The sequence below is a fragment of the Gasterosteus aculeatus genome, chromosome 3 (genome assembly GCF_964276395.1).
Source record: "Gasterosteus aculeatus chromosome 3, fGasAcu3.hap1.1, whole genome shotgun sequence".
Taxonomy (NCBI): Eukaryota; Metazoa; Chordata; class Actinopteri; order Perciformes; family Gasterosteidae; genus Gasterosteus; species Gasterosteus aculeatus.
The window spans coordinates 18100857-18113069 of record NC_135690.1 but is presented as its reverse complement, the minus strand read 5'-3'; the positions used below and the strand labels follow the sequence as shown (position 1 = coordinate 18113069).

The 12213-nt window shown below is 45.5% G+C and overlaps 1 protein-coding gene across 4 annotated transcripts in view; it reads right to left on the bottom strand.

Annotated features, from left to right (window-relative positions):
- The window catches only part of asic1c (acid-sensing (proton-gated) ion channel 1c), a 50577-nt gene extending 39300 nt beyond the window's left edge, over positions 1–11277 (bottom strand). For 3 of the 4 annotated variants that reach the window (XM_078099945.1, XM_078099947.1, XM_078099946.1), the window contains exon 1: positions 10284–11277. In XM_078099945.1, coding sequence (XP_077956071.1) covers positions 10284–10838 — 555 coding nt within the window. In that variant the 5' untranslated portion in view covers positions 10839–11277. The remainder of the gene's footprint in view (positions 1–10283) is intronic. The other variant, XM_078099943.1, reaches the window with a different exon arrangement.
- Between the last annotated feature and the right edge of the window lie 936 nt (positions 11278–12213).

The window sequence follows — 12213 nt, the reverse complement described above, 5'->3', positions numbered from 1 at the left end:
CCCTGGTGAAACTGTAATTGCAGCAGCGTCCACAATGACAACATGGATATTGGATCGCCCCGAAGTAAGACTTACTGTGGACAATAAACCTGCCTGTGCAGTTAAAGAGTGCGCTTCGTCACATACTGAGAAGGAGGAAATAAACGTGGGGTGGAAATATCACTTGCCAACAGCTCCCAATCGGATGTGCCAACTGAGGACAATTATCAGACCCGTAATGAGTTCATTAAGATAATGAAGGAGCCACGGCTGGTTTTCTACTCGGCATCTTAAACCCTTGTATTAGGTTCTCCGCGAGCAATTTAGATTAGCAGAGGCAAACACGGACTGAAGAAATGCATTGGGCAGATAAGACTTTGGTTACTACACACTCGCATCCGACATCACTTCTGTCGGGACTTTAGAGGAACTGGATGTTTGAGGTCAACGCCTACGCCGATGTTTTAAAAAGTCAGCCAACAGTCTTGTTCTTAACATTACGATACGTACAGTACGACACGTCTTGAAAGAAGACAGATACATTCAGTGTAGCATTACATACATTCAAAGCGTTTGCAAAGACGGCAGCAACATACAGCAGTGGCTAAACTACCAAAGTCAAAGTCTTTCTTTGTTAAAATGTCCTCTCGGCCTTTAAAGTCCAACAATGACTCTTAGGTTGAAGTGACGGCTTTTAGCTTTCAAAGATTAACGTGATCTTTTCAATTAGTGACCGGTATGCTTACGCAATGTCACAGAACTCCAGGGACCAATCAGAAACGTCTACGTTTCAATGTTGTATTTTTTCATTCATATGGCGATGTCATCAAACCAGCAGCTGGCTCTATGTGCAGCTGGTTTAGACAGATGTTCATGTGTTCCTTATTATGATGTCTATATGCATTCAGCGCATTGCAGAATTTGGATAATCAGTGATAATAATTATCTGTTGATAGCGATGTGCTTTCAGTAGCGTGGAAGAAGTCCATCTAAAGCCTTGTGAAAACACTCTCAGCAGCTACTTGCAGCATTTCAGATTTGCCTTCAGTCTGACCCGAAACCAACGGAACACATGATCAGCATCCAGGTCATGTGATTCACTTGGATTAATTATCGCAATAATTACAAAACGTATGGCCCTAATAATCCCTCTGATTGCAAACACCTTTCAGCCAACAGGAAGGTGAATAATTAACGCTTAAAAGTCAGCACCCCATAGCTGTGTATTTTTCTTTTAAATCCGATTTGCCGGGATAAAGAAAACCACTGAAAACGTGTGACCATGCAAACACGGCCCACATGGTACACGGGATGCTGCTACAACATGACGGAACCTGTGTTCACGGCCCTGAAGGAGAAAAAAGAGAAAAGACCTGCTCGAGTCTTTGGTCGTTTCCATGGATGTGAGTCAGTATTTCAACCACTCACACACACACACACACACACACACACACGTACAGTTGGCCTAATGGAGCGATTGCAAACAATGGGGTTGCTTCGGAACCTGTAATTAAAGCGTGTCAAAAACAGAAGCGCAATGAATCGTTTGCAGTGATTCCCGCACGCCATGGCGGCAGGCGCTACTCATCTTTGGCTTGAAGCACGGCACGATGTTCGATGCCGTCGCCATTAGCCTGCGCCACCTCTCTGTGGCAAGTGTTTAGCGAGAAAACGGAGCCCGGGCGAGGCTGCGTCTGCTTTAATTCACACGCAGGCAGAGAGCGGTCCGCCTGGGGCGTGTTCGGCCTGACTAAGCAGAGTGAGCGAGACGCAGACTCGTCGCCCGCGACCCGACGCTCCAGCCGCGGACGTACGGAGACTCAGAGAGGACAGAATTCTGGAGAGACTCGACAACCTCGACGAGGGTTTGCATCTTTACAAAAAAAAGAAATGAGCCATTAGGGAGAAGTCGGCGAGCTGCAGTTTCTTTGGAACAATTACTGTTTTCAGAGGGAAGAGTCTTCAGAAGGAAACGGTCCCCCGTGGCTCTGACTCCTGATAGACTTTATCGGCAGGAAGAAGAGAGAGGAGACACAGTTCGAGAGACACGCCTCTGGCTTCACAGGGTACATAAATTATCGGACTGCAGCATTGGTTAACTGCTAAGAGGACTTTGTTAAGTGCAGCGCCTTCTTTGTTTTGTAATTACTGTGTTACTGATTGGCAAGTTACTTTTAAGACGTTATATATCACTTATCACTGGTTGACATATTTTAGATGCATCCATGCACTCATACGCACTGGTTACCACCTTGTAATACATCCCATTGCTTTACGTCTCGTGCTGTGAGTTACTGCAGCAGTAATACTGACTCCTACTGTAATATTACTGAAATTGCTAACCTTTACATGTTACTTTGGGCACTGAATAGTCACTAAAAAACAGCGCTATCAAAGCAGAAGCCAAAGGGGCTGCTGGGGATTAGTCCCAATGCTGACACAAGAGCTAAAAAACAAACAGAACATACACGTATTTTCATGTTCTGCCTCATGCAGACATTAGGTACACACGCCAGTCAAACAATGAGCAGTTGTTCTCTTTTGCTCAATTGTCTTCGAGGACCCGAGGACATTAACATTTTTCAAAGGCGTCTGAGCCGTGGACGGCGTCGCATCGGGCGCGTGAGCGCCAATCGGCAGCGGAGGCCTCACTAATCTGTGGGTACGGAGGCAGAGGGAGCTGACAGGAAGGTACAAACTGTGCCGAGACACTCTGAGATAAGCGCGCTTACAGAAAACGCAAACGAGATGAGTCACCACTCAGGACAACGCTTTCCAGATGAGGTCATTACAGTCACAGAAACTGTGGGATTGTGTTTTCGCTCTCTCCTGCAGGTTTCCCAGCACCGCGACCCCTCCAGCTCGCTCACCTCCGCAGACGTGGTGGCGATGCAGCCTTCGTCGGGGCACCATCACGCCAACAGTGGCCCCTTTTTCGCCGCTCTCCATCGAAACCCGCAGATGGCGGGGACCTGAGATTCCTACCCATTAACAATTCAGAGGCGTTGTATTTTTGAATTGTGCAAAATTCGTAGCTGAGCCCCGAGTCAACTTTAGCTATTTTGAAGGGCCCAATCTGAGCACACAAATGCAGTTTTGGTGTCCACAACACCTGAACCAGCCTGAAGGGGCAAACACACGTGGGACAAGGCTTTCCTTTTCCAAAAAATCCACTTCTGCTGAGAATTGTGTCCCCGGAGAAACCATTACTTTATTTCCTCTGGTTCCACAGCCATAATGAGTCTCAGAGGAGTGCATGGTGATGACAAACATCCCGCTGGAAGCACAGAGGAAGACCGGCAACAACAATAAATTGTAACACGTCACAGTTGTCAGACTGGGGATCGATGACCAAACAAGTGTTCACGGGGAACCTACTGCGACAACAGTCGCAATTAAAAAGTTCAAGCTCGAACTAGAGACAGATAATTGTATTTGTTTGATCGAGTAGAAAAGCAGGTTCACTAAAGCAAGCAAGGGCAAAGAGTTTGTGTAAACACGACAAACATGGAGCAGAAAAGCAGCTGATTGGATGCTTTCAAAAATGTGTCCTCCTACTTGTTGTCATCTGCTGATTTTCCGCCATGAGGCAGAAATATGCTCATAATCCACGAGTGAGACAAAATGAGATGAATGTACTCAGTGTCTCACTTTGACTGACGTTGGAGCAAAGTAAACATGCCGTAGTAGAACTGCATTCGGCTCAGGCACACGTATTGATCCTACGGAAGAGCCTCCTCTTGTGCGCCCTAATATTCACTGATTCAATGCATCGACCAGCACACTGATGAGATGTCCTCTGCACGTCAATATGCTGGTGCTGTAGGAGATCCGCTGCGGTGTGCACGTAGTTTGGAACCAATACTGAGGGACAGAAGGTTAAAGTCTGCTTTGCAGCCCATGTTGCCTGGCTGTTGCACCCTCAGAGCTGCTTAGATGAGTCGGGTAATTGTGCTGAACGTGGAGTAATGCCATTTGTGATAACAGCATTGGCGCATGCCTCGCAGACGACTGCCATGGCAACAGGCCGGCCCGAGGTAGCGAGGGGCTCCATCTCATTTCAGTTCGCAGTGAAACGAGGGAAGTAATGCGTCCACCTTTGATCTCTCTAACCCGCTAATGATTAAACACTTCGGCTTTAACAAAAGCAGGTAATTATGTGTTTAGACATAGAAAGACTTGAAATAGCTGAGTTTTTATTCATGTGTTCCTGTATTGACACAGGATGGCTAATGGCACTTAAGTTGTTGCAGAGCGATGGGTTCATTTGTTGTTATTCTTCATTAAATGTGTAGCTGGGCCACAAAAAGTTGCTGCTTGCTCATCAGATGTTTTAATTCTATTATCTATTTAAATGTGAGACACTCACCAGTGTCATGCATTAGATTAGAGGAGACAATGGTTTATTTGATGGTGTGGAAAATCAGTTTGATTAACTGGTGTGCAGTAAGATCATAGCTGGGCCCCGTGCAGGGGGACCAAATTAATTATGATCCATGAGTGTTCAAAGGGGAGACCCTGCGCTCTTCCCTGCGGCTACGTCCTTTGAATCCGGGAGTTATCGGGACGGAGGGAGATATGAAAACACAGAAGATGGTGAAATCATGAGATTATAGATTTTATTTAGACCCTTCTGAAAGACGGAACAAGTTAGCGTTTACATGCTCCCATGTTTATTGATCAAAATCAAACAGATTGATCTTCTTTACTTTTTATTGAATTTATCTTTTATATCATTTTAAAAGAAAAATGAAAATAACTCAGCCAATAGCTTCTTAAATTTGCTGTTTTCTTTCATTCATAGTCAATTAAACCTAATAAAGTTATAAAATGAGGGGTTCTCCGAGTGTAGTAAACCAGCTGAAATGTCTTTTTCCAAAGTGAATACAGCTCAGTGCAATTCACAAGGGGCCTTTAACAGGAAACTGCTGGTCAAATCATGAGAGATGAACACACGTCAAACACCCATTGTGATGATCAATATATCAAATAACAGTGAGAGAATAAATGTGATGCCGTCTCTTTTTCTAGCCGCAGCACTGTAAGATTGTATTTTCTATATACTAGAATATTATACTAAAGTGTTTTAGGTACATTGACCAGGATGGATTCTTCCATTTTTTTTACAGTGTTTTTTATTGTGGTTTGCACGTTGTTAACTTTGCCTGTGCATTTGTGTTTCATCACATGCATCAAACAGTGAAACCTAAAGGGGCAATAAACTGTTCTGATTCTCAACATATTGTCAAAATGTAGAATTAAGAAAAAAAGCCTACAATACTGCTACTCTTATGAAGCCCTTGCGTGAAGTCAAAGGAGCATCAAGCTAAAAGTCTGTTAAAATCAGAGGCACTCACACATCTCAAGATTCATTTCATTCTAAATATTAATTCAAGACTGCAAGCTTTGACGTATCAAAGCAGAATGAATTTTGGGTAGAAAAAGAAAATGACATTGTCTCAAACATTGTCAGGAACTACTAATGTTTTATTCCTACAGGAGACGTGTGAGGGGAAGCGTCCTGCTCCCCATTAACAAACAGCAGGGCCGTTGCATCATAAATGGAACTTGTTCAATACAGTGAGACATATTGACAGTTTGGCCCTTTTGCGTAACTAATCCAGTCCGGGGGGAGATTAATAAAGCGCCGCGGCCCACGAATGCAAATGAGCTGAGCGGCACTGCTGCAGCAGCGCGTTTGACGCTGCGTCACAATCAAGGTAATGTCAGGTGAGATGGTTTCAGGCACACGGCTGGCTGTGTGATTAGTGGCTCCATGAGCCCAGGAACTAAAAGAAGCCGCCCGCTTTCAAAGCTCTGGGGCAAAATTGGGAAGGAATTAATAAAATATTCCGATCATGTAGGAGGCGGAATCGATTCACTCCGAGACGTATTAATTTGTGCTTCCTCCTTGTGTTGTTGTGCGTTAATGGAAAAAGCACTCATGCAAACAGAAGGTGGAGAACGCTCACTGTGCCCAGACGCCGCCGGAAAATATAGAAGTGCATGTTTTTGCTAAAGCAACATCATCTTTTTATTCATCTGTTGTTATATGCTATTGAGAAATTAGATTAACCTTCGCTTTCAGCAATGATTGTGTTTTTCATCAACTTAGTAAGCAATCATCTGAACTGTTTGTTGACCTTTCGGTTGGTGGGCAGCGCGGACTTGTGTCCTTAAAGCAGCACTATACGTCCTGTGATTAATGTTTTAAGTTGTTATTATTGCATCTTCCCGTCTCACAGACACGGAGCCTGCTGCATCACCATAGCAATGGCATCTACGCCGGAGCAAACCTCCTTTCTACCGCCCACCTTTATTCATGGCCGCGGTCAGAAGAGAGTACCATCACAGTAACACCTGTGGGAGCCACAACACACTACGTGAAGAAGGCTGTGATTATGACTTTCCACAGAATGATAACCGGGTTTTGTCCACAAGATGAATCCAAGGACCATAGAACTTCGTAGTGGTCATCAACAGACACACGGCGTCCTGTCAGGGAGGGATTTTTTTAGCATGACTCCCGTTAAGGATTATTTTAGGGATATCGTAGACAACTGGTTGTTTGGTTCCATGTTATCTGCGTCTCGGGCAGAGATTAAGCTCATTCCAGACCCCCCGACTGGAATGCAGATGAGAGTCGTCATCTCAGGCTGGAGGGAGCGATGAAAAGCCGCAGTGACGTGGTGCAATATGGAAGGTGCCTCACTCAAACCAGACCACTTAAACTCCAAAGTATCCCCCCCAACCCCCCGAACGCCCCTCGAAAGCAATGCTGCTTTTTTCTCCTTTTGCCAGACAAACAATTCTTTTTTTAGATCAAGTTTGATACTGAAAACCACGGCGGAGAAGAATAGACCCACTCTTGTCCCTCCCGTACATGCTGTTGTTTATCACACACACACACACAGTGTCTCTGACACACTATTGTTACAGGTAAGGCTGCAAACTTGTGGCAGGGAACTTGTGCCAAAGCACCTCCACAGAAATATAGATATTCTCCTCCTATGTTCCCCCGGCAATATTAATTCAGCAAAGGTGCGGACAGACATTACATATACAGTATATATATATATATAAATAATGGTAGGGGAAAGATAGTATTGTGGCTGTATATCACATTTTAAATTGACTCCAGGTAAAAGAATAGAAAAGCAGTGCTGTAATGATTCTGCCACACTGCCTCACTCACACACAATGCATCCAGTATCAGTATATCCTCTGTGAGAAAGATCTACAGGACGATCTTCATAAACTTACACGTTATTAATAGGAACTCTACAAGTGATTATCGAAGAGTTGAGAAAAATATCTGCTTAAAATATATACATTTTAAACAGTTAATCATTCTAGTTATTATTAACACAATCTGTATCACCATCTGCTGAACATTTATATTTCACTTCGCCAGCTCGGCTGCTGTGGAGTTTTGTCAACAAAAGAAACTTTGCTGCAAACAATGAAATGATGAAATTGTGTTTTTTGACGTAGCTGCGACCAGACAAAAAGAGATTGATCCTCTTTATCAATCGGTTCTAAGGGGAAATGAGAACCTACGGGTCTCCACTGCAGCCATGTTCCGTCCCCCCCGCCACCTGCTGTCTCCTGCTGTCCTCTGGGTGATAAGACGGAGGACAACTGGCACCTTAAAGACTGAGCCTCAGCAAGAGGGACCGCTCGTGACCCGTCGAGGCTCAAGAACGTGGCGCTGTACGTCCACGCCACCAGATTACAGCAATCGATCTCTTCAGAAGCTGCAGTCAATCATCTACTGAGAGGTCATCTGCATGCGGTGCTGCTCAGAGCCACAGCAAGCCAATAAATACATATCGATAAAGGTCCGTTTCTTGACAGGAACACAGCCATTTAAGACCAAAAATGAGATTTGAAGATCTGTAAAAAATCCACTTTACGCTGGCTCACTATTGATATGGTGAAAACATCTGGTTGATCCTACTATGATGGTGGATTTAGGAGTGCTGGCAGGATGGCAGCGATGGGAAGCAGCTAGTGGATTTGAACTGTGGTTTCCTTCAGACTGGAAGGCACATTTTTATATCTCCCTTAAGATATTGTTCTAAATGTCTTCTATCGTTCAGAAGATTTGGCTAAAAGGAATTCCGGTGAGAATCCAGGGGTTGGAGAACTCATCTAAAGATCACAGTATTGTAAAAAGAGAGACTGGTTTTAAATGCGTCCCGACCCGATCAATTCTTTGGTAACTTACATGTTCAAGTGGTCCCAAATAATCTTAAAGTTGTTCTTAGTCTTAACAAGAAATCTAAATGTTTCATGATGTTGATAACATGTGTCCAATAAAATCATCACAGCTTTTAATTAATTAATTAATTAGATCTGAAAGACAAATTGACCCCCCCCCCCCCCCCCCCATCACGATGCAAAACATTTTGAATGCTTTGTTCCCAGAATGCATCAGAAGCCAAACTTAATGGAATTCTTCCTTCATTTATTCAAGGTCAAAGCTCATCACTTCCACAGTCCTTTGCATTGTAAATCTTCGTCTCAACATTTCTGTGGGGGAATTTGATTAATTGAAAAAAGAACATCAGCATAGTGTCAGTCTGTGTTTGGAAAAGCAAGCGGCACTAGGGGTGCGTAGTGGTAGATAAAGCCAACAAAATACAACCTAGTGTGTTAAAAGAATAATAATTCTAATAACCTGCGGCTGAGATGTTTTTTTTTCACGGAAGCTGGTTAGGAATTCAGTTATTTGTGTGAGATTCTTATCAGATACAGCAGCAAACACTAATGGAACCCTGGCATTCCTCCAGGTCCTGACAAACACGTTCCTGCCCTTTGAGAGCCGCTGCATCCCAACAAAACACCACAATGACGGCTTCCCATCCAGGTGAAGGTTCACAGTGTGGCGCACGGGTTGGCCCAACAAAAGACAAACCCAAATTCATTATCTGCTTCTAACCGTGTGCCACTGAATGCCTTTGAATAAAGCCGTACAATTAGCTCCTCGTGAAGGATTCCTTCCTCCAGACGCTCTGGAGTGCTGCTGGGAAACAATTCCGGGAAGCAATTCACTCTACTCGTGATTGACTAATTGAAGCAAAATGTTTTTTAAAGTGTTGTGTGAGGGCTTGTTCTGCTCACACAGCAGAGAAGATCATCTCTGAAGATGAAGGTCTCTACCCGTCTGTGGAGGTGTTTAAGTACAACAATGGGCAGCAGACTGAGCCAAGGAGAGCTTACCTACTGCTTTCTATGGGTCTCTATTTCCCTTAAATACAACTTCTAATAGTAGTCTCATTAAACTCAAACTTGTATTTGTGCATTTGATTGGAGTAGGATTGGAGATTAGTACAACAGTTAAATTAACATATTCAATTATATCAAACTGTAACACTCAGCTAAATCAACTAAACAAACCACATTTGGCTTGGTGAGCTTCATTCAGCCTGAATGGTGGATGAGGGGTTCTGCTGGATTGGACATGGAGCCAAATGGAGCGTTGATGAATGAATGGAAGCACACAGAGCGACTGGTCGGTGATAACACGCCACCTTTTCTGAATGATATTGGAAATAATCAATAATCATAATATCAATAATAAGAGTCGGTTCCATTTAGCCATTTGAAAAGCACCATGAACTAAATGTTTCCACTGACTGCTGAGAAACAACTCGGCGTCGTCATCATTTAGAGCAAAGCTGAGGAATATTTCAATGAGCAGAATAAATGAGGTGTGATAACTGAGACACAGCAAGGTGACTCCAACCTCGTAACAAAGCGGTAATAAGCTAAGAACTTTCATTTGTTACGAAAGCTCGTCAGATGTTCCAAAAAACGAATGCTTGAATGCTTTCAACCATCCTTGACCCAAGCATGACCTCTGGAGACGATCGCTCCGGGGAATACAGAGATACCTCAAAACAATGATCCGTCTCTTGTTGGAGGCGTAGCTCTCTCGCACGATACCACTTATCATCCCAGTGATGGAAAAGAAAAATGCTTCCACCATTTCACTTCTGGACCTTCACAGGTTTAATGCACCATTTGCTCTCAGTACGGCGTGCGCATTCACTACAGCGCACAATGCAACACTAACGACAACATCTGCGCTGACAACAACGTGTGAAACAACAACAGAAACATTGACACCGTATTAAGAACCACATGCATTAAGGCCAGGCATGTGTTCCAAGTGAATCACTCCAGCAACAATAAGACTCGAGTGGAGGCTCAGCTGGCCTCAAAGGGACGAGCCGTCGGATCCGGCAGGAAATACAGCATACGGTGCAGAGGGTTAAGATAACAGCCCTGGTACTCACCGTGGTGAAGTTCGCCGGGTAGCAATCCTCTCCCCGAAAGGTGCACTGCAGCAGCATCTCACCGATGTCATGACCCGTGCGGTTATAGAAATCAGTCATGTTGAACAGTTTGGGCTTGAAGTTCTGGAAGTTTGCCTTATCCTTCAGGGCGGCCAGAACCTCGGGCTCGGCCAAGTGCGGGTTGGCTATTTGGTAGTTATTGTTAAGGATGGCAAGGAGCTCCCCCACGTGATACAAGTCGTTCCTGGTGATTCTGGAGAAGCGGAACTCGTTGAGGTTACAGAAGGTAACGGCGGGGAACGTGAGGTTGGGTGCCGCCACCTCGTCCAGCTTGGTGACGTGAGGGTACTCCAGGTAGTACGACACGCGATCCATGCAGACCACCATCAACAAGCTGAGCGAGCCAAGGAAGGAGAGACTCCACAGAAAGCGGCGGAATGTCATGTGCCCGTAAGCGAAGATGTGACTCATGCCATGTAGGGTGGATATGTTAGCAAACGCCTGCAGGTTGGAGGGCCTGGCGCTTTCAATGCTCTCCTCCGAGTTTCCCTTCATGGCTGCAGAGTGATGCTCCACACCGTCTGTTGACAAACTTTGCTTAGCAACAGCAGAAGCAGAATCCGACCAGCAGTGTTTGGTTCGGCACACTGCCTCCTCCTTCCCTCAAGTAGTGGCGATTGTCCCAATAAATAGCCACCGTAAGAAGGTTGTCAGTCTCTGTTTTCCTCTCATCCCAAATACACCTTCCAGTGGTTGTCAGCTGTTCCTGTCGTCCCAAGTCCCCCCCAACCCCCAACCCTAACCCACCCGACACCCCCGAACCCCCAACTCTCTCTTTCTGGCTGCTGTTTTATTATCTCCAAAGCTGTCGGTCTCTCACTCCCTGCTCAGCTGTCCTTTGTGGCGACAGCGAATACAATGAGAGCACCAGAGACACCCACGCAGCGCCTCCTGAACCCTCAGTGGCGTGAAAGGGGACAAGAACACAAAGGACAGGGAGAAGGAGAAGAACATAGGAGACGTAGAGGATAGAGGCGAGAAAATGAGGAGGTGGGGTGAGGATGGTGGTGGTGGGGGGGGGCTGGGCTGAAATGAAAAGGGCTAGCGCTTTGGAGAGGGGTGCTAAGCCTCAGCAGTCAATGGGACCCTTCCTCCTCTAACCGGAGAGAATGCTTCTACATCGCAGTGACAATGGGATGCAATGGATTTGGTGAATGAAAGTAATAAAAGAGAGATGTGGCTCACTGGTCCCCCTCTCCTGGCTCTTTCTCTCGTGTCTTTTTTCTCCCACGCAAAAAAAAAAAAAAATCAAAAACGAGTGGGGGTCAAAGACCTCCGACCAGCACGCCAATGTGCTTGACCAAAGCGCCGTTCGCAGCTCCGGCGGGCTTCCACTTCCTTATTGGCAAAGATCCTTCGGCGAACAGGCAAAACCAGCTCCTGATGCTTTATGGGAACCCCCCCCCACCGGCTTCACCACTAAAGGCGCTCGGAGACCTCCAGCTTTAGTCCTGCTAACGTACAGATTTATATTCTGCCGTGTGGAGCCTTTCACTTCGCTTCCTCTCTCTCTCTCTCTCTCTCTCTCTCCCACCACTCCCCCATTTCTTGCTCCGTGTCTCTCTCTCTTTCCGTCTCCCTCTCTCTCCCTCATCCTCTTTAGTAGTCAGGATCCATGCCACTGCTGAATGGCTGCTCTGCCTGCGTGTCTGTGCTCACAAGGGAAGTGTCTCCATCCCGACCGGCACCTTCGCTGTGTCCGTGTCCTCTGCCGCCAACATGCTTGCAACCACGCCACAGGTTGCACGTTCGCTGCGTTGACACACACGTGATGGGGATCCAGAAACAAACACATTTTTTGAACCATGCAAAGAAGAAAGGCAGGCAGGTTGAATGTTTTCTTCACGATCACATGGAATTCATCTTCTCT